This window comes from Garra rufa, chromosome 10, assembly GCF_049309525.1.
Source record: "Garra rufa chromosome 10, GarRuf1.0, whole genome shotgun sequence".
Classification (NCBI taxonomy): domain Eukaryota; kingdom Metazoa; phylum Chordata; class Actinopteri; order Cypriniformes; family Cyprinidae; genus Garra; species Garra rufa.
The window spans coordinates 37,501,505-37,529,460 of record NC_133370.1 but is presented as its reverse complement, the minus strand read 5'-3'; the positions used below and the strand labels follow the sequence as shown (position 1 = coordinate 37,529,460).

Genomic DNA, 27,956 nt, shown 5'->3' with positions numbered 1-27,956 from the left:
AGAGGCGACAGCGGCAAGGAACCAAAGCTGCACAGGTGACAGAAATGGAGAAAAAAAAACTTTGGGAGAAACCAGGCTCAGTCGGGGGACCAGTTCTCCTCTGGCCAGACGAAACCAGCAGTTTGTACCAATGTCCATAAATGGATCTCAAGCAATAATGTAAAAGGAAAAACAAAAACTGACTGGAACTTCACGATAAGACAACAGGAGCACTTATTGCAACATTCAATACAGTGATGTGAGGGGTGTGTGATATATCGTCTGCGATAGTCGTAATTGTTGTTTTAACAATGTGTGATTTGAAATTGAGTATGCAAACAACACACCTACAGAGTGCACGCATACATTAAGTGAGACATCTGTTAAGTGAGGGTAAACTAGTGCATGTACGCATTAGAGTGCGTTTAAAATGCATAAAGATATGGTGGCAGAAAATGTATATATTTATATAATTTCATATAGTTAAAATCATGCGAAAAGAGACATTTTTTCTTAAAATATCAGCATGGTTAAAAATGTGATACTGCTTTTATACAACAGTTCAATAAAAAAGAGGTTAAGAGACGTTTTAGATACCATATTGCCTGTTTTTGCTCTATTTCACCAACAAAAATCATTCCAAACGCAGTCACAGCACTGTTTTGCATTTCTGAGCAACATGACAGTGTTTCGTTCCTGAATGAATCAACCGTTTAAATGATTCAGTTCAATCTAGGGCTGTGCGATATGGACAAAAGAAACCTATCACGATTTTTTTGAACAGTATTGCGATTTCGATTTTAATCACGATTTTGACACAGACATGTTTTACAGTGTGATTCTAAAACATTTTTTTTTTAAAGGAAAACAATTAGATCTTTATCAAAGACCTGTAACATGTCTCTAAAACAGAAGGTGGAAAAAAATCACCTAGCAGGTGAAAAAAGTTAGGAGCACCAAAAAAATGTAGGCGCACCCAATTTCTTTTTAGTAATGCACTGATCTTGATTCTTCATGGCTGATTCTGACTGCAGATGTTTTACAAGCACATGATCAAAGTAGGCTACTCTTTCAATATTCAAAGTGCAAATAGAGACCGAATTTTTCAAGCATGATACAGAACTATAGACAACTGCACAATATATTTTTTATAGCCCACATACTAATAACTGCCTAGATATTTTATGTAGCCTAATTTGCGCGCATGAGGAGTCGCTCTCTAAACGCGGGATATTAAAATTGCTTTTGAATGCGCGTCCGCGTTTTACTTTTGGTTTCGTTTTAACGATCTTGCGAGACTCTCAAAGGCGCTGAGCGTGCATTCTACAATAAAAGAGATTATTATAACAAAACCATTTGAAATATGAGAGGACACAAACAGGATTTTGAAAAGCATGTCCCCAGTGAAAATTACGCCCCTGTGTGAGTGGAACTCTGCCGCTGAGTTATCATCTGATGTGGATGAATGCCGCGTTGTACAGTAACGTATATGGACACGGAGGCGCCAGAATTGTATCTGACAGAATGTACGCTATAGCACGAAATATATTATATTTCTTCAAAAGCGGTTTGTTGAGACCTTTTATTTTTCACAATCGAAAGAGAGAATGGCGAACCTGTCACTGTATCAGCTCACAGCAGTCTGTGCAGTAGTTAGGCTAGCGAAAGTTTTGTAAAGAAATGAAACCAAGTCGGACCACAACAGTTTCTCGCACTCGCACGAATGGTCCCAAATATAATTTCAGGTCACGCAGATTAAATTTTGGGAGCATATGCGACCAAAACGTTCACAATTTCGAGCCCTGCCTAGTAAAGGTAGAACAAAATGTCTTTAGAACAGACCTATGGCAAAAAGTAAGTATGTGTGTGCGTATGTGTGTGCGTGTGTTTGAAAAAAACAACAACCCAGACCACAGTGTCCCACATAAAAACAATTAGAACACTGGCAGAGTCTAGCTGCTTTCTGCTAAGAAAACCAGCATGACCATTTCTAGTTTCAAGCATGAACGTTGGCATGTTCTTGCTCTCTGTTTAGGCGCGCTGTGTTGTGATCGGTTCAAATAGCATGCTGCGGGAAAAGTATCAGTCGAGTGCGTGCAAAAAATCGTGCTGTAAGGCGATTTAGAAATCGTGTATGTTCACGTCGCGAGTTCGATACGATTTCAATTAATCGCACAGCCCTAGTTCAATCGCTCACTTGCTGCCACCTACTGGCGGTTTTAATTTCACATTTAAAGTATTTTTTGATTTTTAAATAATGTCAAATATCATTATTAAACATTTTGTTTAAAATATCAAAACTATTTTTTGCATTTGTAACTGCAGTTTAAAGCTTTCCATCTAAGCTGCATTAAACTGTGTAAATACATCTAAATGCCATTTCAGAAGTTCTGCAAAGATCAATTTTGTTGACACTGATTTCAGTTGTATTATTATTATAATTGACTGATTACATGTTAGAATTTGAGATGATGCACACTTTTTTTTACCATTATAAAGGTAAAAATACCCCAAAAGGCATTTAAAAGGCTTATTGGAAAATAATAATTTCTATCACTGCTTCTATCTGAACTGAGCACACAGAGTATGAAGAATATCAAAAACTTTAGGAGTCAGCTGTCCACGTCAGTAAAATATCTGCACAATAAAAAAAAAGCAAAATATCGTCTAATTACCGTTATCGATAAAATCCCAGAAGATATCAAGATTTTTTTGTCAATACCGCACACCCCTATGTGACACAGCTTTATTCTTTCACATAACAAGCCATATCAAATCCACTGGAAATGTAAAGAGACTGATTGATAGATGGTTAACAAGCTTCCGGATCAGTGTGGTCTCAATTGAAACATTAGAAATGCAATGACTGCTTGTGAAAGTCAGTGAAAGTTGAAACGTACCATAAAACATTGATCAACAGACATTGCACAGTCATTTAGCTCACAATGTTCCAGTAACTCGAGATATTTTCAAACTGTCACCAATATTGAGGTCTATAGATAGAGCACTATTGGATGGTAGGTTATCTTAAATTGTGCTGAACTTGCCAGTTTCAATGTAAGCTAATAGATCAGTCCTATTCATGAACTCAGAATGACAGTATACTTAAATGTCATTGAATCCTGGGAGAATGGAAGGCAGGCAACATATGCTTGCTCACTATGGAATTCATTCTCTCCTGCCTTCAAAAAGTGGGTCAGATGTGAACCCTAAGGCAGGTTGCTCTTCACTGCAGCTTAAATTGCTAATCACTTAAAGCATCTGGATTTGGCTGATGACACTGCAGCTGTTGTGCCACTTTTCCTGAACCGGATCACGTGCCACAGACCACATATCACCATCTGACACAGCAGCGTTGGTGGATGGCACACATATTCCCTGGTGAAAGTAGGTGCAAAACGCAGAGGATTATTGTAAATTGAAAAAAAGCACAGTGCAAATAGCACAGGGTTTTTCTCTTTGACCTATAAGAGTGGCACACGTGCAGATTAAACTCACATCCTGTTCGGCCTCAAATAATGTCTGTTGTCGCATGGTTTGCGCAAATATTCTCTAGCCAAACGTTTTCCTCTTGTCACTGTGAGGAGAAAATTGCATGGATGCATATAAAACTGGGGCTTTTGTCTAACTTTGAGTGGAGTGTGGTTGCTGAAGGTATGATTAATGCTAATAAGCCTCTGGTGGGCCGCAGCGGAGCTGACACTGACCTCGGATATGAGCAAAGATTGATGCAGCCTTAGGCTGCTTCATTCTCCAAGGTATTGCTTAGAGGAGTTTCAAGGTAACATTTTTTGTTCCTACCAGAATCTGTGATCTTTACTTGATATGTGTGTATAAACTAGAAGTCTGGAATTATGTTTTACTTCCAGCTATTCAGAAATCACAAGTTTAGCATGTAGGTGTCAAAAGTGTGATAAAGGAGAAGTTGTATAGCATCTGTGAAAACAGTAGCATTATAGGATGTTGTTCTGGGACAGGCATTTATATATGTGGGGTAGGCAAGTCAGAATTTTTTTTTTTTTTTTTTCCGGGAAAATGTATTTTGTCATGTTGACATATAGAAAACTTGAATTAGCCTGGTCTCATTGTTTGTCATTGTCATTGTTGTAATCCAGCTTCCCCTCTCTGGACATGATAGGTGGAGGTTGACCTAGTTCAGCTCCATCTCTATGGACCTAATGGGTGGGGTTATATTTAGCGATAGGGTTATGGTTAGGATGTGTTCGGACCATAGTCAAGTCAAGTCAAGACAAGATTATTTATACAGCGCTTTTTATAATACTTGTTGTGTCAAAGCAACTTTACAGTATTAAAATAGGACAATAGTGTGTCAATAATGCAAAAAAAAAAACATAGCTCCATCATTACATTCAGCGAAGTCCCTAGGGCATCCAAGATGTAGGTGACTTTATTTCTTCAGTAGAACACAAACAAAGATTTTTAACTCAAACTGTTGCAGTCTGTCAGTCATATAATGGCAGTCAATGTGATCCACAGCTTTGAGAGTCAAAAAAACATACACAGACAAAACCAAATTAAACCCTGCGGCTTGTGACAATAAATTGAGGTGTTAAGACATGAAACAATCGATCTGTGCAAGAAACTGAACAGTATTTATATAATTTTTTACATCTGATCCACTGCAATGTCCAGCTGTCTTGAGCGCGTTTACAACTGCTGGCGCGTGATGCGACAACATGCTCTGGCATAGTAGACACATGCACGGAAGCGATCTGTCTAGCATATACGTCACTCATTGTTTACACCATCCCAGTGTTAATTTTGTTGACGAATAATTTTCATCATTTTCGTCCAACGACATTTTTTCACTGACAAAAATGAGATGATAACGAAACCATAAGGAGGATAGATGTGTAAATATGAACTGTATCATAGCCTATTGATCTTTCCTGCGGGAAATAAGCTGGCATATATTTGCTGCACGTCTCATAAAACATTAAAAATGTCAATATCTGGAAGTAAGAGAAGAGCAGACATATGGATAAATTTGACGACGCAAAAGAGAATTCCGTTCGGTCTGGTTTTCTAAGCGCCTCTCACACAGCACACGAGAAAGTTACTCTTTCGCGTCTCATGAACAGAGAAATACACAAAAAATTGTCAGTTTTGATGATTATTCATGTAAATACACTCGGTTACACTTAGGTGAATGTAAATAACTGGGACTATCAGACGTGTATCAATCCATTACATCCGTGTGTTCGGTTTTAAAGGGACAACAGCGATATTTAGTTCATATTGTCTGTGGCATTGATGTTAATCAAGCAACAAAAGAAAGACAAAATCACTCACTGCTCTTGACTGAGTCACTTTAGTAGCCCTAATAAAGATTAATCTAAATTTATTTATATAAATAAATGTCTGCTTGAAAGAATAAAGAATGTGGTAAACAAGTTGTTATAAAGAATGCATAATTAGCGTATATATGTTCTATATGTTCTTGTTTCTTTATGATAAGTGGTTTCATTTAATTGTAATATAAAGGCATGTTGCATTTCACGGCAGTTAAATCTGTGTCTATCATGATAAAACTGTAATATCAAACCTACATAATGTGTTTGGTAATTATAGAGAAATGTTTAATAAATGCTTTACACTGTAACTAAACCCATTAGATTTTAGCCGACTAAATCTTATTATATTTAGTTGACTAAAACTAGACTAAAACTAAAAACAATTCAGATGACTTAAATATGACTAAAACTAAATCCAAATTTGCTGTCAAAATTAACATTGCACCATACACAGTGCAGAGATTGTGTATACGACGACTACTCAAAATGGTAATTACTTGTGCTTATCCTGATTGTTGCAACTGATTAAAAACTAAAAGATTATGTTTGCTTCCATGTAAATTTATCTGGTAGTGATGACTTTTCATTGCCGTCATGTGCCGGCTGTTGTAAACGTGCTTAGGACAGTTGGACGTTGTGATGGATCAAAGTTGAAAAAAGATATAAATACTCTACAGTTTCCTGCACAGATCGATTGTTTTGTGTCTTTACACCTCAATGTATCGTCACGAGCCGCAGGGTTTAATTTGATTTTTTTGACTCTCAAAGCCATGGGTCCCATTGACTGCAATTATATGACTGACAGACTGCAACAGTTTGAGTTAAATATCTTTGTTTGTGTTCTACTGAAGAAACAAAGTCACCTGCATCTTGGATGTCCTGGGGATAAGCAGATAAATATAAAATTTTCATTTTTGGGTGAGCTATCACTGTCTGTAGCTTTCTTTTATTTGTTGTGTTTTAACATAATAAGTGGACTAGCTGAGCTTTGTTATTAGCAGATTGTCAAAACCTTCCAGGCTTTGGCTAATTTAAGCAGGTATATAATAAAATTGATAATTAGACACGCAAATTTACAATTTGATGTATAAATAGTTGGATAAGCTTATTACATACAAAAATCTGTTATATATCAAATTCTAAGTCTTAGACATAACAGAAGCTAGATGTTTCAGTTATCTGTGCTATAGATATGCTGTGCTGAAATTACAGCCATTTATAGCTGGTGTTAGCATTTCCTACAATTCTCTGCTTGCAGATCCTTTCTTTGGTGTGATCAGCTTTCACCCAGTCAACACAACCTGAGTCCATCACAATGTGTGAGAACTGAATCTATCACCTCACGAAGGAGGCCGTTTTTATTATGACATGTCACTGCAAGTTTTTTTTCCACATAAAATTGTCTTGTTCACACATAACATATCCTTGCATTTTAAGTAAACTCAAATACACTGTAATGCTGGTGTTGAATGCTCTGTTGTAAGCTATTTTAAATGTTAATTACACAAATACATGTTTAGTGTATATAAAGCTCAAATAAATCAGCAGTGATTGATTAGACTATATTTATGCATTTATTGTAGTCTCTATTATAACCAAAGCAAACTTTCTGCTGGTATATAAACTGAATTAATGAGCCTGAAAGTTGTGCATCTGCAATAATTATTTTAGTAAATAAAATGATAATCTGTATTTTAAAACTTAGTGTTTATTATAGTATAAAAGCAATAAATATGTGTTAACATGTTAAGTGTGTGTGTGTGTATATATATATATATATATATATATATATTTTTTTTTAATTAATTAATTTATTTATTTATTTATATAAATTACAAATGTAATTATTATTGGTCAGTGTGCTATTTAATGTAAATATGCACAGTTATGTATATTTGTAACGTGGGGTTTTGTTTTGTCTTGGGCTGCATCCGAAATCGCATACTTAAAGGTTGTATCAGCGATTTCTAGCCTAAAACATAAAGTGTCAATTTCAGCTGACCTTTCTTCACGATCCGCTCGCTGCCTGCCCCATAAATTGTCTGTGAAAAAACCGCGTCTCTCTGGTCAGCCTAGGGTCCGAGATATGCCAAAAAAACAATCGGCGCTATCAACACACCACAGATAACCAAACAGTGTTCCAACCAATCAGCGTCAGGGATTTGGTGTTGTGGACTTTCCTACTGGTGCTGGGATGTGAGGGAGGCGGAGCGAAAGTCCACAACACCAAATCCCTGACGCTGATTGGTTGGAACACTGTTTGTTTTTGTGTGGAAAGGTTGGTAGTGCCGATTGTTTTTTTTGGCATATCTCGGACCCTAGGCTGACCAGAGAGACGCGGTTTTTTCACAGACAATTTATGGGGCAGGCAGTGAGCGGATCGTGATGAAAGGTCAGCTGAATTTAACACTTTATGTTTTAGGCTAGAAATCGCTGATACAACCTTTAATGAGTAGGTTCTTAATTTCAATAAGTACCTACTTAACAAGCGCTAAAAGAGTACCTACTCTACAGCCAAATCTCGTTGAGTATGAATGCGATCCGGACTTCATCCGCCATGATGACGTTATCATGTGATCTTCGACGTTAAAACAAGAGCAACAATTTAAAAGATATGAGTGACAGGTTTAATTCATCTATCTGTAGCCTATATATTTTGATGTTGATCAAATTTCTCATTTTGTGGTCTTCTAGAAGAAACGGATGCCTTTATGATTGTAGTACGTTTTTAGGCTATAACCCAGTTTAATCCTTAAAGATGTTATTTTGTATTACGAAAACCTGAAATCGTAACCACTTCAATTAAAATCGTAACAATTTATTTATGTTGCAAAATTGTTTATCCACCCGCAAAACTGGCTTGAAATCTCCTTTGTTTTCTTCTTTTTAATCGTTAGATTTCTCTCGTTTCATCCCCGAGGCTTATAAATAACAAAAAACAACACATGCAATTTTAATGCATTATGATTATATGAATATTACGATAATTTAAAGATATTTAACATTTTTTTCACGTGTAGAGAATCACATGTAGGCAAAGTTATTCTGTCATTATGATTGTTCACTGATAAAATAGCCTACTATCTTTTCCTGCGGTTGCATGTACTTCTGCAGTAATTATAAAAATAAAATAAAGGCGACAGGTGCACAGAACACCCAATGGCATCACGACATCCCTACCTAGTACGTTTCCCTCCTTGTTTTTAATGGTTGCAATATCTGCACAAAGGAGACGTCAATCAGCTGCTGGAAGATGACGTCTTTGGAGAAGACTTGATTTTACACTCGAAAATTTTAAATATTACTTATAAATTAAGATTACCTCGGAATGCATTGCTGGACAACACCAACGCTTATGAACAAAAATACTGATAAATGCTAACCACTAATTAATTATATTTTTAGTCAAATGAGCTACATGTATTTTTTAATATGCCATATGCATGACATATTCATGACTATGCAATCAATGTGAATACATCTCAATTCTCAGTCAAGTAATGAATTATTGCTATATTTTATTAACTGACAACAAGAAACATAAATAAATTAGTAAAAGAGTAAATAAAAGTACCTTGATGTTAAATAAATACAAGCCAAAGATACATAAAACAAAGCTTTATTCAAAGTAATTGTTCTGACAATCATGTGTGTTCACAGCCTGTAACTACTGCCATCAACAGCTGTGCCAATTCTGCAGCTTTATTCTGATGAAGCAGCTGACCACCGTGTCCAGCTTCACCTGTCTCTGCCGTCCATCACATCCCTATCCCTGTAACATCCAGAAAAGATTCAAGTCACCTCTGTGATTCATGTGCTCAATACTGCATTTACACTCGCATTTTATCCAACACAAATACTCCTCAATTTATCAACAATATGAATGGACAAATTAAAAAGATAACTTATGTTTATTTACATTCCATTCATATAAAGTAAACGGTGTTGACAACAGTGAATTCTACTGTAACAGCACACATCACTCAGATGTCTATTATGTGCTCATCTGCAATTCTTTTCGAACTTTTTCCTGTCACGTATTAAATAGACATTTAACAATCGTCTTTAAGATGTACATGGTTTATGTATATTCACTTTGGAGATATGCGTGTGTTTACTGGATCTCCCGTTTGTTATACATAATAAAACATGTTTTTACAGAACAATCACAAACATACTATACTGTTACACCTGAAACGATTTAACAGTTTGCTCTACGCGATTGTAACACAGGGGACAGTGTAACGTCACTCACTTTTGAAAACACCCTCGTTACTGTTCTCCATCACGTTCGCTGATGACGTATTGATCTCCCGTGGGCTTCTGGGATAGAAAAGTAGAAAAGTATCCCTCGATCGGTACTTCGAAATCTGGGCGGGACGCAGTAGGCATCCGGGAATCTCTCGCTTACTCTTTTGTGGTTACTCTTCTCACGTACCCATTTCGCCTACTATATAGTAGGTAAGTAGGCATATTCGAACCATACTTAGGTATACATACGCCTGAATCTCGCGAGAAATAGTGCTTCATCCAGGTAAATCTCGCCTACTCTTTTGTGAATTTTGAGATTTCATGCATACTTTTTCTTCGCCTACTGCTTTTTGCCTACTAAATAGTATGTCAATAGCAAGTCAAGTCTGTTTCAAGTCTATTTCAAGTATATTTCAAGTCAAGTCTTCGTCTGTTTTGGATTATGTTTGGATTATGGATTTTGCACGCATGTAAACAAACTGCACTGGGTTCACCTTACATCTCATCGTTCAGTGGACTTAATTGTTACAATATTATAGTTTTTATATTATATTGAATTGTAAAATACACACGCGTATAATGCATATTAAATAAAATAAAATAAAATCCCTGCACAAATGTTTACATAAAATACTACAATAAAAATATACCCATTAAATTCAGACTTTATACATTAAATTTGAAACACACAAATGGAGATGGTCCTCACTGCAGAACCCAAGATCCAGGGGGCGAGGTCCAACTCCTTCCACCTTACATATCCCTAAACCTACCTGTGTTCACCCCCTGACCCCAAAACTTACCCATCTCCACCCCTGAATGTGGATGTAACCCCGCTCCCTGGATCTTGTGTACTGCAGTTAGGGGCTACTGGACAAATGTGCACATAGAGTGCAAGACTTCAAAACCTACACACATATGTTACAAAAAATAAATTCAAGACATACACAAATGTTTATACAGGGCACATACATTTATTATAATTCAAGAAATAAACATATCAATAAACAATATACAAATAGAAAATCATTTCATAGCAGTTGAAAAAATCCTTAAAGGGGTGGTCTACCAGCTTTTTTCAAATACTTGATTGTGTTAAGAGGGTGCACTGTAACGTTCATGCATCATTTAAAAAAAAGAAGGGTCTATTACTCTATGCTTATGTTTACAAGTAAATAATTTCTCTTTAGATTCTTAGAGAGTATTAGAAAATTACAGATTTATTGTTCTGAAGTTTGGGTTTCTGCTTTACATTGGGATATTTAAATGTAATTGGATGGTGTGTCCCCATGCGCTCTTTTGCAAGACCTTCTTAGTGTGTACTAAAGGTCAAACATGAGCTTGATGGAGTAGTCATCAAGGTTGAAATGATGCTCAGAGTGAGTTTGTGGGAACAAAATGTTAAGAAAGAGACAGGCTATCACAGACAGGCTTGAGAGAAACCTCACAGAGTAAAGCCAAATCTCTGCACATAAATACCTGACATTTCCCCTCTAAATAAAGGCTATCTTTGCCATATGATTTATGTTGTCTTCTTTAGTGCTTAGCTCACTTTCAAACAGTAATATCTTACTGAACAAATGTCAGGACCTCTTATGACGAATCATGTAAGTAAAGTTACCTGCAAAAGCTACATATTTGGATTAAATTAGATATTACGCAAGAAAAGGTCCATGTACTTCACACTTTTCACATAATATGAGATGTCTTTAATGCCAAAAGCAAAAAAAGAAAGAAGATATAAACATAAGCTGTGATATAAGGACAGAACATATCTGGCAATGGGTTTATTGTGTATACTATTACTGGATGAGGAAAACACAATTCTCAAAGAACTCAAAGAACATATAAACAGTCTAATCTAAACTATTGTATTGGTGCTTAGATGTAACATAAACATAAAACCTAGAATAGACGTGATAAAAGTGATCGTGTCTCTTCTAAAGAGTTTGAATAGTCTTTTGGTCTATATGATTACTTTTAGAAACTTTGAGGCATTTAGGACAATGAATGGAATTTCAATAGAGCGACTGAAATCTCTTAGATTTCATTACAAATGTCTTTATTTGTGTTTTGAAGATAAACAAAAATGAGTTTATGGGTTTAGAACAACTATGATGACAATTTTCATTTTGGGATGAACTATCCTTTTAATTGATCCAAGAAAAAGAAATGCTCTGCATTTCAATTTTATCTATTTATAATTATTATTTCAAACTTATTTTGCATCACTTAACTATTGATTAAGCAGTAATTAATAAAAGATCCATTGAGATAATAATGAAGTATATCTACTAGGGGTGTGACGAGACACTTATCTCACGAGACGAGACGAGACGAGATTTTGGGCTCACGAGAACGAGACGAGACGATATTTTTTAACTTTTTTAAATAAATCCTCAATGATGAAATATATAGGGGACAATAGTATTTTATTCAACAAAAAAAACAAAATGCAAAAAAAATAAAATAAATGTAGGTGCATTTTGATATGAACTTGTACTTTATGAAATTAAACTTATATTTTAATGAATTATATGCAGTAATAAAAACTGAAACTGAAAAACTATTTTCTTTTATAAGCTGGAGATCACGATTCTGAAGAAAAAAAGGATTAGAAAATTAAACAAAATGACATAATTTACTAGTGGTTCTGAAATAATGTTCATTGCTTAAGTCTGAAAAAAAAAAAAAAAAAAAAAAAAAAAGAGCCCGTGTCTCAATTAATAAAGACTTTCACTATTGGAATCTCTTGAATGTTTAATTCAATGACAAATACTTTTTTAAACGTGCAGTTGTCGCCCTCTCCTGGTGAAGAGAATAAACGTTACTCTACATACGTGTTATACTTAAGTTTTTGATCGCTACTGTAGACAATAAGTGTTTATATCCAAACTATAAGCTTTTATCCCAGTACTTATGTCATTTAAATGTCTGTAACAAAGACATTATGATGATTATGTTGTTAAAAAGACTGTTTGCGTTGCTTTCTGAAACCACAGCAGTAAGAATGCAGATTTGAATGTCTTCAATAACTTTCACATCGTAAGCGTCAGTGGAGCGCGTGAAACAGTTGTAATAGACAATGCTGAATCACAGTCATTCATGAATAAGATCGCATGGGTGTTTGAATAGAGATCGTGATATTTTTATAACTATTAGTCATGCAGCCCTAATGTAAACGTTGCAAAATGTTTTGCCATGATATCGTCACGTTCTCGCGAGACCAGTCAGATCTCGCGGGACACATCAGAGTCTCGCGAGATCTTGTGCCACGAGATCTCGTCACACCCCTAATATCTACACATGAAAAAAATATACCTAACATACCTAAAACAAATAAGGAATAATAAATAAAAAAGACTCCAGGGTGTATCTGTCTCTGTGTTTGCACTCTAGACAGCATCAGTGGTAGCATTGAACCTTGTAGCCAATCACAGCCAATCTGTTGGTTTCTTTAATGCAACAGCTAATCAGAGGTGTTTCAGCTGTCAGAATTTACTCACCGCTCAAAGTTTTTATGCAGTCCTGAATTCTAATGCTAATCGGCTCATTATAACAAACAAAGTGTAGACACGATGCAAATAAAATTATTTTGCAGTTTAGAGAGATTTGTTGATTATAACATTATTTTCTGAGATCATGATAAACTGAAATAAGTGATGGCCAAGTCATTATTAAGAAAGCACTCTTTGTGTGCTTTCTTGGGTATAGGGACATAGCCATCATTTCAGAAGTGAGGGGGACAGTAATGTCAAATGTAATCACCCTCCCCCTTTTTACAGGTTTTATCTAAGAAATCAAATACACTGCTGGACAATTACCAATAATTTGTATTTTATATATGTTTTTTTCAATATTTTTTCTCAATGCCAGTTGAATAATTTGTTTATATACTACACTTTTTTCCATTTTTATCACAGAAGAAGGCAGAAAATGTATTTCCTATAGGCCACTGTAATAAATGCTATGTCAGTTAGCACTATTGCATTATTCAGATACTTTATTTATTACCTGGAGATGACTTGAAAAACATACATATCATATATTGTCGCATATTGTCTTTACATTTTTAGTTAGCTTAGCTACAGTGATTGTTCCTGGCACGTCTAAATTATTATTTCTGTGAGTCCGTTTTGGAGTTTCTGCACAAGAGCGCCCTCAGGCTTTAAATATAAATAAAACATTTAGCGTTTAGCGCTCCATAATGTTTACATCTTCTTACTTTGGATACAAATAGAACGCTTGATTGACATTATGATTGACATGGTGAGATAAAGTAGATAAAGTGATATAAAAGAAACACTTAACAGTGTTTTTTGGATGTTTTCTTTCCACTAGTCTGAAAAAACACTTTGTGCTAAGGACATGCTATTAAGTCAGTTATTTATGTTCTCTTATTGCTGTTCTCTCTCTAAAAGGTTCACAATATAGTTCACAAAAAAAAAAAAAATTGCTGTTAATTTAAACATTTTTTACCTGAAACTGTGGTCCCTAGTGATTTATCAAATGCAAGTCAGCGGCTGCCCATTTTTGAGAATTAAAAAAGCATATCAAGGAGCACAAAAATAATACTCCCAGCTCCTGACAATGTATCAGTGCTCCAGTTACTCCAAAGGTCAAGGAAACAGTTTCGACTCGGACCAAAGACTGGTCATACATGTGAATGAAGGGGCAAAAAGAAAGTTTTTATGGTTTCTCATTGTTTATGTAAAAAGGTGAGCTGATGAAAACTAGTTTATTCACTTTATGTGCTTTAGACATGTAAAACATCCACGTTTCACATCATTTTTGGTTTCAGTAATATAATTGCATATACGTTTCGTCATTGCTTGATTACATAAATGAACCAGTGAATTGAACCACTTCATACAAATGAACTGTCCAAAAGAACCAGTTTGCGGAGAAGAATCAGCATTAACAGCTACATTTTATTTTTGGTTGAACTATCCCTTTAAAATGTGAATAAGATTATATATCAACAACAACATCATAACTAGTATGTGTCTAAACTAAGGATTGAAGTCTGTCAGATAAAACATCAGCTTAGTGATGATTCAATCAGACTGCTGTTTTATTCTGACCATTAATTCTGGTTGGATGCTTCCATAAATATTTGGTTTACATGGAGTGACTTTTCAACAATGTTTATTGGTGCACCGAGATATTTAAATTATTGCCCATTTAAGCCATAACTAGGCTAAGTTTTAACATGTACACAGTCTCCAGAGTTTAAAAAAACCTTTCTTTTTGTGTGTTTTTCTGTTGGTGGACCCTGGAGTGTTGCGTCAGAGTTTCACTTTATTGATCACTATAAAACAGCATCTTGGATTGCAATATGGGACCAACAGTGTAGATGTTCAACTCAGCAAATACATTGGAGTTTAAATGACATTCTGCAGTGTTAAACAGTGCCAGTGAATTGCTTCCACTTCAGCTCTCAGCGTCCCAGTGGTGGCTTAAGTGCTTAGATCTGTCTGAGCGGAGTAGAGACTGTTAAAAGCACAGTTGTAAGCCCCATGTTTTTGGCTGGTATCTAGTCAGTGTATCCCTAAATAGAGCTATGGTTTACTACTCCAGATACTGTAGCATGTCTTTGCTGAGGAAAAGTAGTTTTATGTTTTGGCATTGATGACCTTTTTTCATATCAAATAGAACTTATTTGTAGGGATGCACTAATATTACTCATAAGTTGATAATTATGTTTCATTTTTTATATTGTATCTGAAAAATGGCCAGTATTAAATTATAAGTTATTAATATATACACTGCTGCTCAAAAGTTTGGGATCAGTAAGATTTTTAATGTTTTTTAAGGAGACTTTTCTGCTCATCAAAGCTGCATTTATTTGATTAAAAATACAGAAAAAAACTGTAATATTGTGAAATGTTAATGCAATTTAAAGTATTGGTTTTCTATTTTAATATACTTTAAAATATAATTTATACCTGTGATGCAAAAGGGAATTTTCAGCATCATTACTCCAGAATTCAGTGTCACATTATCCTTCAGAAAGCATTCTAATATGCTGATATATTATCAGTGTTTGAAGTTGTGCTGCCTAATATTTCTTTTGGAACCTGTGATACTTTTTTCAAGATTCTTTGATCAATAAAATGTTAAAAAGAATAGAACTTATTTAAAATAGAAAACCTTTGTAACAATAAACACATTGTTCAAAGTTTGGGGTCAGTATTTTTTTTTTTTCCTTTCTTTCTCTTTGATAGAAATTAATACTTTTATTCAGCAAGGATGTGTTAAATTGATAAAAAAAGGTGATAGTAAAGACTTACATTGTTAGAAAAGATTTCTATTTTGAATAAATGCTGTTCTTTTTAACTTTTTATTAATCAAAGAATTCTAAAAGAAAGTATCACATGTTCCAAAAACATATTAAGCAGCAACTGTTTCCAACATTGATAATAAAAGTAATAAATAAGTATATTAGAATGATTTCTGAAGGATCATGTTTTTTTATTGTATTGTATTTTATTAAAAAAATGGAACTTTGATGAGCATAAAAAAAAAAAAACATTAAAAATCGTACTGATCCCAAACTTTTGATTGGCAGTGTATATATACAGTATAAAGTTTACTTTTAACAGTGTTATTACATTTTAACATTATTTAACCACTACTACTTAAATTAACTGATTGTCCGATATCAATAAATAAAAAATGTGTTTCCCTAAAAAATATTTGCCAATAAACAATATTATAACGATATAGTGTATCCCTACTTATTTATTTTGTGGTGTAGCATAGATGATAGCATGCTAATTATGCACATTGCTTTGTGTCAGTTGGGTAAATGTAATGTGTTTTTCAATCAGCAAAACATGGCTTAATAAGAAAGAGGGTTTTTTTCTTGTAAGCCTGTAAATTATCATAATTTTATTAAAATTGGTAATGTTTTATTAGTGTTTTTCAAGGAACCTGCACAATTTCTGCAGGACACAAACTGACACAACTCACTGTTGATTTCACTGTTGTAGGAGAAAGACTCTAGGGCGGTTGCTATGGTGCTGAAGGAGCTACCAAGTAAGGCATCCTCAGATGGAAAACCCCTGCTCACCGTGACAACCAAGGTGGGCTGAGCACATACACCCACCAACAGGGAGCACCAAGTGTGAGTGTGACTGTGTGAATAAGTAAAACCAAGAGCTTGGTGCACCCTGTTTCGAATATCCGTTAGTGTTATGTGACACACATGAGCCATATGTGTGGAAGTACTTATTTTGCTTCTTGTTGTTGAAAGCAAGCTGCTCTATGGGGTTCACACTAGATGATGTCATAAAGACCCATGAATATAGGGTGGTCCTTTGGGACCGACAGTATTTCACGACACAAACAAGAGTGGCATTTGCTTTACGTGAGTGCTACTCTCCTCATAAGCAGCTGCAGAATGTTCTGTTGCTTGAATTTGATTTCTGTTGTTGTTTTGGCTTTGAAACGCATGTACGTTATCTGTTTTATACAGAATCCAGAGCTGCATGTTCATGTTCTTGCTGTTTGTTCACACACAGGGAATCATTCATTTGCAGGAAGCAAATGAAATGTAGATGGATAGTCTTGCTGCAATGTGGGGGGGGGGGGGGGGGGCTTATGTTATTTATTTATTGTACTATATTATGAAGTAAATAAATGGATGTCAGTTTTGGCTGTCTATAAAAGGTTTACCCAAATGTTGGAGGATTTTGTGATTTGGAGGGCTTGGTTCTATTCCATTGGGGATGTGGCAGAGAGCCATGCATTTCTCAATACATAGTGATGAGCTGTTCAATGGGGAATTTACTGCCAGTTACTGCTGAGAGCGTGTATTGTGAAAATGGGCTGAAAAACACTTGCTATCTCATCCCTTACAAAAGACCTAGTGAAGTTGAAAGTAATTGGTCAAATACACAAAAGACCAAATTTAAAGCAAATCAGTGACCTATATAATTATAAAGCAGTGAGGAAGTTACTTTCAGGTATGAAACGGCTGAAAATAATAATATGCAGTTGGATTCAGGATTCAGACGGGGAACTCAAAAAATGGACTGTACCCCCTATTAGCGCAATGTGCTGTTTTTGTCTAAAAAACACTGATATTATGCACATTTAGTTAAATTGGATTATAGGTGGTTTGTCAGTAAATCGCTGCAACTATTTTGAGAATTCACCTTAGGCTCCGTCCACACGAAGCCGGTGCGTTACCTATCCGATCATTTTTTTTCCTCGTTCTAAAAAAAAATTCCGTAAACACGAAACCACTGAAAACGGTGTAGTATATATGCCAGACCAGTGTGGGGTGCTGTAATTCTGCCATAGAGATACGCTATACACGGAGAAGAAGACTTTGAGCATGCGCATAACCTTGCGCGCTGTATATGAACTAAGAAGAAGAAGACGAAGATGCGAACATTATCGCTTGTTGCTCATAACAGTTGCATAGAAGCAAATAGATTTTGCTGTAATAAAGCTAATAGGCTTAGTAGCAACACGAACGCAATCATGTAGTCCGCCAATATTGTTGTTGCTGTTACGTGTGACGCAGCCGACACGTGATGTGATGACATCATCGTTTCAAAAAATATACGTATTGGCTGTACACACGAAACCGCGAGGGTGTCGTTTTCAGATTTATCCACTTTGGGACCCGGTTTCAAAAAATAGCGAATTCAGTCTCCTAAAACACCGGATCCGTGTGGATGAAACGCCAATACGATAAAAAATGTATACGTATACAGCGAAACGCGTCTCCGTGTGGACAGGCCCTTAGAGTCTAAAAAATGAGTTTGGTCCTTGTAGGATTTCAGGAAAGACTTCATGTGTTCTTTACACATTACCAAGAGGCCTTTACCCAACACAAAGTCTGATAAATGGGTTCCCTTGTGTGCCCCATATTGATAATTTATGACCTCTGTTATGAAGTGGGTGCTCTCAGGGCTGACCTTTGTCAAGGGCAGTTGTTTTCTAATTTAGCAATTCTTGTCAGCCATAAAAATTATCATTGGATTACTTCTTATGGCCAGCTCCAAAGATTTGTGTCACAATTTGTGTCACAACCTCCTACACCAGAATGATTCATTGTTATATTATGTATTGTATACATGTATGTGTTGTATTGTGGTCTATGTGATACTTGTAAACAAATCAATAGAAAATTTATTTAGAAATGTCAGTTTGTGAGTTACAGAATTGTATCACTTTAAACATGCATTATGCCTGATAGTAAGTATTGTAAGCTACAATGATGTAACATTTATAGATTATTATTGGTTATTATTGGTTGCAGGAATCATTGGATTGGAAACATAAAGGTGTTGGAGAAGGACTGGTTCAACATCTGTGGTTAAAGGTTTTCTTTACCAGTTAGTTAGCATTTGCTAAGGCACTTGGCTAAGCTGTTAGTTTGTGAACCAAAACTAAAAGTGCAGTCACATTTATTAGTGTTCAGAATTTAATGAGAGGTCAAAAGATTTTCTCATAGATTTCACATCAGGTTCAAGTAGGTCTTGCTAATTCGCCACTTTGACCAACGGAAGTCTTGATTTGTAAGTGACTTATGTCTGAACTGTTATTGTGACAGTGGACCTTTTAGCCTGTTTTGATAATGTGACTGCACCATAACTGACCATAACATTCTCAGAGGGAAAACCCGGAGCACTGTCCTGGGTCCTGTGATGACTGGCGTCCACTGAGGTCCTTTATAACAAATCTTAATCATTGGGCTGAGGGGAGAAGGGGCCCACCGGGAAAAGTTGTGAATTTTAGTCACAGCTCTGACTGCGATATGTAATTACATGAATTTAATATGTAATTACATTGATTACATACGTTCATAATTAAGAAAAATATGTGCTGATTTTCTCTAATTTCAAATCAGGCACAAATAAAAAACTAGTTAAAAACTCTGGCCACTGGAATCGTTTTGTGGTCTTTGCCGGGGGATAGCATCTTACTAAACAACGGCATCTTTCAAAGGGGTTAGGTGGTCCATGCTAACCAGCCAAACCTTGACCACTTGAGCTGCTAGGGATTTCAAATAGGCCAAACTTTTTATAGCACCACAGAATGTTTACTTTTAATGGAAATCGACGTACAATTGGTTTACTTAGAGTAGTCTCTGCCTGTTAAGCAGATAAAAAAACGTTTAAAGGAGAAGTTCACTTCCAGAACAAAAATGTACAGATAATTTACTCACCCCCTTGTCATCCAAGATGTTCATGTCTTTCTTTTTTCAGTCGCAAAGAAATTACGTTTTTTGAGGAAAACATCCCAGGATTTTTCTCCATGTAGTGGACTTCAATGGTGCTCAATGGATTGAAGGTTAAAAATGCAGTTTCAGTGCAGTTTCAAAGGGCTCTACACAATCCCAGCCAAGTAAAAAGGGTCTTATCTAGTGAAATTATTTACAATTTATGTAGCTTTTAACCTCAAATGCTCGACTTGTCTAGCTGTGCATGCATACTCTGTGCACTCTGGTTCAATACAGTTAGGGTATGTCAAAAAACCCCCATCTCATTTTCTCCTTCAACTTAAAAATCATCCTACATCGCTGCAGAAGTACCAACCCAGTGTTTACAAAGTGGACATGCAAAGAAGATTAAACACCCTTTACCAAAAAATGTAAAACAGCAATGTAGGATGATTTTAAAGTGGAGGAGAAAATGAGATGGGCGTACCCTAACTGTCTTCAACCAAAGTGCACAAAGTATGCATGTGCATCACAGAGGTGAGCTTTTGTGTTTAAAAACTGTATAAATATTAATTTAAGAAAATTACTGATCGTTCGCTAGATAAGACCCTTATTCCTCGGCTGGGGTCATTTAGAGCCCTTTAAAGCTGCATTTTTAACCTTCAATCCATTGAGCACAATTGAAGTCCAAAATCCTGGAATGTTTTCCTCAAAAAAACAAAAAAACAAAACAAAAAAACCAAACGTAATCTCTTTGCGAAGAGCAGCAGCTGGTGACTTCGCAGGATGAGATACAGGCCCGTGTGGCTAAGCAAGAGTTAGCCGCTAATGACTTTGAGGCGCGTATTCTGGAGTTGCAAACTAATTTTGCAGAGCTGTCAACAAAATAAACAGCTTCGCGCTAAAGTCTTGGATTTAGAAGCTCGTTCAAGAAGGAATAATATAAAGATTGTGGGAATACAAGAAGGAGAGGAGGAAGGCAAACCCACCGACTTCGTTTCCAAGCTGATTCCCCAACTTCTCGGTGAAGAGTTTTTCCCTCACCCAGTTAAAGTTGATCGGGCTCATCGTTCTCTTCAGCCTAAACCGGCCGCCGGTGAGAAGCCGCGTACAATTCTGGCACGTATTCATCACTTTCAAGAAAAGGAGCTTATCCTGCGTCGTGGAAGAATGCAGCCACTGGAATTCAAGGGCAAAAGGGTCTTCCTCTTTCCCGATTACACTGCTGAGGTGATGTCCCAATGAAACGCTTTCCGGGAAGTAATGCAAACCATGTGGAAAAAGGGAATCAAGTTCACATTGCGATATCCGGCAAGGCTGCAGATTCATCAGAACGGAGCGGAGGCGCTGGTGATTTTTGAAGATCCGACGGAGGCAGCGCGATACGCAGAAAGGTTCACTGAGAACTCGTGAGATACCAATACCAAATACCAATAAGTATGGTTGTCTTTTTATACTATAATGGTCGGTTTGGGACTTGGTGGTGCTGCTGCCTCCAGCGTATAGTCCAAACGCACACATAGTGCATTAATACTTAATACTAGAAAGTGTATTTTGGTCTGATTTTGTTCTTTTAATTATTATTACTTATCTTATGTACATGCAACTTTACTTTATTTTGTCTAAAATTAGTTTCATTTTCCTTATCTAAAGTATTATATTGTTCTTTAATTACTTATTTTATGTTTTATTTTTGTTATTTATCTGTTTATTATTATTATTATTATTTCATTTATTTATTATTTATTTCTATTTTTTGATGGTAACATGTTGAATATGTTCATGTAATTGTTAGGTTGAGGAGGGGTCTTCTAGCCTGGCGAGCCAGACTTACATCAAGATGTTTAGTCTGGAAACTCTCCATAGACGCGGCTTACTCCGAGGGGCGGGATAAACGGTTGTCTCTCAAAATCCCTATGCACGCAATAGGATAGCGCTTCAACCAATCAGAGCAACGAAGAAGGTGACGTAGTCTAAGCTTTTTCCGTATCCAGTCGGCAAAACTCCAAACACATCTTCCTTTTTTAAAAATGACTTAAGTGCCGTTCTTTGCTCGTTTCTTAAAGAAAAACTTAACTCCAAGTCCTCCAGAGTCGCGGCCAAAGCCGATTCGAAAGACCGCTGTTCGACAGCTGCAGCCGCCATTCTTTGTTTTTCAAGTGGCAGCCGTCGCAACTCTGTCGTCATATGTTAAGCCCGCCCCGCCTACTCTATACGCGTTGTGATTGGCCTGACCCAATTTGGGTTTTTGCAGCTAGAAGGTCTATTGAGAGTGTCTAGACCCACCTGGCTGCAAAATAATTTTTGCTGCCGCTAGGGTGCGTCTAGATTTCTAGGCTAGGGGTCTTCTCCTTTGAGAGGTTGATTTTTGTTAATTGCCCGGCAGCTCATTTTCAGATGGAACAGGGATTCTGGTGTCTTGTTCGTTTAGACATGCTAGGGGGTGGGACGGTTTGTGAGTTGTTGTTTGTACTGTCTCGGACCTGCTTGTTGTTTTCTTTCTTTGTGTTTTTTTTTTGATTACTTTTGCTTTTCGTAAGTTGTTTCTTCCAGAAGCTGTTAATCATTTAATACTGTCAAAGATGCGTGTTCACTGTAACAATTCCTTTTTTCCCCCCTCATTTTTTATGCAGAGGTCCTCTGGTAGAGTAATGACTGGAGATACAGTGAAATTAGCCTCTTGGAACGTTAAGGGGCTAGGACATCCTATAAAAAGGGAGAAAGTATTTAGGCACTTGAAATCACTGTCAGCAGACATAGTCTTTTTGCAGGAGACCCATATTAATTCCACTGAACAGCGAAGATTGCGGTGCAATTGGCTAGCACAGGTCTATCAATCATCATTTACATCTCATGCACGTGGGGTGGCTATTCTTTTTCGGAAAAATATCCAATTTTAGTTTTCTTCTATGGTCACAGACCCATACGGCAGATACATTATAGTTGCTGGTACTATAAACTCATTTCCTTTGACCCTCCTGAATATTTATGGTCCAAACACTGATGATCCCAACTTTTTCAAGAAAGTTTTTGATTTGCTCCCAGATGACAATGCTTCTAATATAATAATTGGAGGAGACTTAAATTGTTATCTAGATCCTTATTTAGATAGACTGTCAACACGTCCCCCTCCCGGACTTACATCAGTGCAGGTTTTAAACAACTTGCTTAGTTGCAGGCATTTAGTGGACATTTGGAGACTTCAACACCCCACGGACAGGGACTATTCTTATTACTCACATGTTCACAAATCCTACAGCAGAATAGATTACTTCTTGGTCGACTCTCAATTAATTTCGCACATTATTGATACAAAATACAATGGTATATTAATATCCAATCATAGTCCCCTTACTATGTCTATTGATCTATCTCTTCCTAAGCGGTCTTACTCCTGGCGCTTTAACCCATCTTTGCTTACTGATAATAAATTTGTAGAATATATTACCCTCAAGCTGAAAGATTTTATAGAATTTAATGACGACGGAGAGGTGACGGATTCTACACTCTGGGAGACTTTAAAAGTGGTTATGCGTGGGCATATAATTTCCTATGAATCCGCTGCCAAAAAAGAAAAAGAAAAATGACTCTTGGAGATACAGAATGCTCTCCCTAACCTTGAACTGGAGTATCAGATATCAAAATCATCTAATAAGTATAATAAGATAATGGAACTTAAATATCAAATACACAATCTATTTCTGAAAATGAGGCAGAGACATTTTGAAATCGGGGATAAACCTGATAAACTTTTGGCACAACAACTTAAGGGTGCTCAGGCCTCTAGGGCAATTCACTGTATTAAATCCAAGAATGACACGCTGTTAACAAACCCTAAGGTCATTAATGCCAATTTCAAATTTTTTTATAGTGAACTGTATACTCCCTCTGATTTAACCAAATTTTTTGACTCTCTCGAGATACCTAACCTTAGTGATGACACCAGGACTTGGACTCTGACTTTACTTTGGAAGAGATAGTTTCTGCCATTAAATAATTTCCAGCTGGGAAAGCGGCAGGGCCAGATGGATTTAGTTCAGAATTTTAAAAACTTTTTGTGATATTCTTGCCCCACTTCTTTTTAGAATGGCAATCGACTCCAAAAAAAAATAATGTTTTGCCTAATATTATTGTATGAAGCAAATATATCTCTCATTTTAAAGAAAAACAAAGACGAAACGGACCCGGGCAGTTACAGGCCAATTGCACTTCAGAATTTCGATAGAAAAGTAATTACAAAAGCTTTGGCTACTCGCCTTAATAAACACTTGCCCTCTATCATTCATCCCGACCAAACTGGGTTCATTCCGGGTAGATTTTCTTTTTTCAATGTGCGACGCCTCTTCAACATAATATATGCCAACCATAAAAAGATACCTGGGCCAGCCATTCTGTCTTTAGACGTGCAGAAAGCTTTTGATCAGGTTGAGTGGCCCTACATGTTCGAAGCTTTACAAAGGTTTGGTTTTGGTGAGGCATTTATATTGTGGGTCCGAATAATATATTCTAGACCAGTGTGTTCGGTCTTATCTAATATGGACAGATCATCAGAGTTTTCCTTGCATCGCTCAGTACAGCAGGGTTGTCCCCTCTCACCTGCTCTTTTTGCTATTGCAATAGAATCCCTGGCCCTAATAATAAGGGGGCATAAAAATATCACAGGTCTGAGAGTAGGGGCCAGAGAAGCTCATATTAGCCTCTATGCTGATGACATAATATTGTACATGCGGGACTCTGAAAGGTCAGTCCCCATCCTCTTAGATTTAATTACATATTTTGGGAAACTATCAGGGTATATGATCAATTGGTCAGAGAGTAATTTTATGCCTCTCTCAGATACATATAAATCTGGTTTCTTGGAGAATCTTCCATTTAAGATAGTTAAGGACTATTTTGTTTATCTCGGCCTAACAATTCCCAAAGATCCAAAATTATTACATAAGCTGAATTTCCTAGAGTTTCTTTCTAAACTTAAAAGCAATATAGAGACTTGGAAAGTTCTCCCTTTATCCATGATTGGGCGTATAAATTCAATTAAAATGGTCTCTCTTCCAAGATTTCTTTATCTCTGTCAAAATCTCCGTTTTTCTTACCTCTGCTTTTTTCAAGGAACTGGACTCTGTAATCTTTTCTTATGTTTGGAACTATAAGACACATAGAATTTCTAAAATTCACTTACAAAAGCACAAGTCAGCATGGGGGCTAAGTATGCCAGTTTTTAAGCATTATTTTTGGGCAGCTAATATTCAGGCTCTAATGTACTGGGTGAAAGGAACTAAACTGAACCCTGAAGCCCCCCTCTGGGTACAGATGGAGTCAGACCAAGCCGTTGGTACTTCTTTAGCGGCCATGTTATTCTCTAAGTTGGATAAGCCTTCATTGCTGAACAAATTAAACTTTGTGTTAAAAAACTCAGTTCAAATTTTAAATCAGGTGAGGAAAGTCTTATCTTTACCAGAGACCTCTGTTCATACACCAATTTGCCACAATCATTTATTTTTGCCCCCTTGGACCGATAGAATTTACTCTGACTGGAGTGAGGAGGGTTTAGATTCTATTATAGGCCTTTATGTTGACGGAAGCTTTGCATCCTTTAATCAGCTAAAAGAATAATTTAATTTACCACACACACATTTTTTCCGTTATTTACAAATTAGGCATTATGTTAAGTCTAAATTTGGTAACTTAGAGCAACTTCCTGAAGAACATGTGTTTTTCAATGTTCTTTTAAACCCTCCTGACTCCAGACATCTTATTTCCAAATTTGTGTGTTTATTTGAAAGCTGTACTACAGCTCCCACTGAAAAATTTAAAATGGATTGGGAGAAAGATTTGGGAGTGGAGCTCTCTGAAGATATGTGGGATAAATGGTTAGAGGTGATACTGTTCAGTTAATAGTAGACATCAACTGATCCAATTTAAGGTTGTCCATCGCTTGCATTATACTAAAGCCAAGCTGCATAAAAATTTTCCCTCTGTGTCACCTATGTGTGATAGGTGCAAAGTGACAGAAGACAGAAGACTTCTCATGCTTTATGGGTTTTGTCCTCTGTTGCATACATTTTGGTCAAGTATATTTGACTGGTATTCTAAAGCTTATAATATGCCTTTACCACCTGATGCAGAACTTGCTATTTTTGGTTTCTCACAACACACTTCTATCCTTCCAGAGGCACTCCAGCAGTCTTTAACTTTGGGTATGACTGTGGCTAAGAGGCTTTTGCTCAAAAACTGGAAGTCACCTTTACCCCCTTCGTTCCAAATGTGGATTACAGATATGATTTCGGTTATACAGATAGAAAGACTGAGATTTCTGAGAACGTACTCCATTGAAACATTTTCCAGCGTTTGGGGTTTATTTCTTGAGCACTTGGACAAATTAACCAGCCGCCCGGACCCTGTGGATTCCTCTTAATTTTTTGGCACTCTTACTGGTCATTTTACAGCTTCTAGGTTCTCTCTTTTTTTTTCTCTCCAAATCTGTAATGCTATATCATTACTGTTGCACTGTTTATGGATTCATATTGTGACTGTTGTCCGAGACAGAGCTGTGTGTTCTGTGTGTAAAACTGAAAAATTCAATAAAAAAAAAGAAAAAAAAGAAATAATAGCACTATGTTTTGGAAATGGGTGCATGCTGAGTAAAAGATGTTTGATTTATGTGTTACAGTTGTGTAGTGAGCAGCAAGAGAGCCGTCCATTACTGAGCCCTTCTATTGATGACTTCCAGAGTGAGAGCAAGAGTGATGGAGCCACACGGCCAGTCACCTCCAACACAGCAGGTTCCCCCATAATTACTGCTCTGTCATCTGTTCCTCCTCTCTTTCTCACTCATCTGCTTTTCTTCTGCTCTGTAGCTGTTAGGTTAGGTTATTTTTAGGTATAGGTTTATGAAAACTATTTGGATCAGCTGGAACTATTTTTAATTAAAAATAGCATATTACCTAAGAACAGAAGAAACTAATTGACCCTGTCTGACAAACAATGCTGCTGTCACACTACACATCATGTTCTCACGCAGTGAAAAATACATCACAGAACAAAGAGGAAACTGACAACACAGAGCAGGTTGCTTAAATATAAAACAATGTCTCATCTTTACAGTGTTGTATTTTTTTTAAGAAGTTCAAACAATACTTAAAATTGTCTTTTCTTATTTACTTGAGTACAAAATAAACATGAATGAACATCAGAACACATTTTATTTCAACAGTGGAAAGACCTCAGTACACAGTTTAAGTTTAAGTCGAAGTTAATCTACTCTCCTGTCTGATTTGGTTGTTGAACAAAATAGCGGATTCGCATTATGATTGGTCAGATCGCCTGTCAATCAAGAAGTTTGCGAAGGGTCAATTGCATAATACCTAAGAGCAGAAAAATATATATATATATATATTTTTATATGAATGTGTTTTACATTTAATAGAATAAAAGAGTACAAGTTTTCATTTTGGGTGACTCTTGTTGGCAATGTTTTGTTCCACATTCTCTAGTCATGTCTACAGCGCTAGACTTGGTCGACTTGAGTGAACCTTGTGAGAGAAGGTGGAGCTGGGACAGATGGAGTCCCCGTGGGTCTCGTAAGAATGGTTTCTCTAAAAGTAGCCTTCGCAAGAAGAAGACTGAAGAGACGGAGCTGATCCAGGTGGAGAGAGAGCCATCATCTCCCAGCCGCTCTAATCCTGAAAGAGCCTCATTAGATTCAGGTATATAAGTCTACCATATTCAGGTATATAAGTATACATTAAAGGAGAAGTTCACTTCCAGAACAAAAATTTACAGATAATTTACTCACCCCCTTGTCATCCAAGATGTTCATGTCTTTCTTTCTTCAGTCGTAAAGAAATTGTTTTTTGAGGAAAACGTTTCAAAAATGTTCTCCATATAGTGGACTTCTATGGTGCCTGTGATTTTGAACTTCCAAAATGCAGTTTAAATGCAGCTTCTAAGAGCTCTAAACAATCCCAGTCGAGGAAGAAGGGTCTTATCTAGCAAAACAATTTCTAACAACAAAATGTAAAATGTATCTACTTTTTAACCTCAAATGATTTTGAAGTTGGAAGAGAAAATAAGACGGGAGTTTTTCAACATACCCTAACTGTATTCTCCTGGATTACACAAAGTTTGCATGTGCATTGCAGAGCTAGACAAGACGAACATTTGAGGTTAAAAAGTATATAAATTGCACTTTTTTTTTTTTTTTTAGAAAATAACCAATCATTTTGCTAAAT

General features: G+C 36.4%; 1 protein-coding gene across 2 annotated transcripts in view; it reads left to right on the top strand.

The window, feature by feature from the left end:
- The window catches only part of pex5lb (peroxisomal biogenesis factor 5-like b), a 58,001-nt gene that overhangs the window by 2,841 nt on the left and 27,204 nt on the right, over positions 1 to 27,956 (top strand). Inside the window, exons 2-4 of one of the 2 annotated variants that reach the window (XM_073848462.1) lie at positions 16,541 to 16,633; positions 26,396 to 26,507; positions 27,219 to 27,431. In XM_073848462.1, coding sequence (XP_073704563.1) covers positions 16,541 to 16,633; positions 26,396 to 26,507; positions 27,219 to 27,431 — 418 coding nt within the window. The remainder of the gene's footprint in view (positions 1 to 16,540; positions 16,634 to 26,395; positions 26,508 to 27,218; positions 27,432 to 27,956) is intronic. The other variant, XM_073848463.1, reaches the window with a different exon arrangement.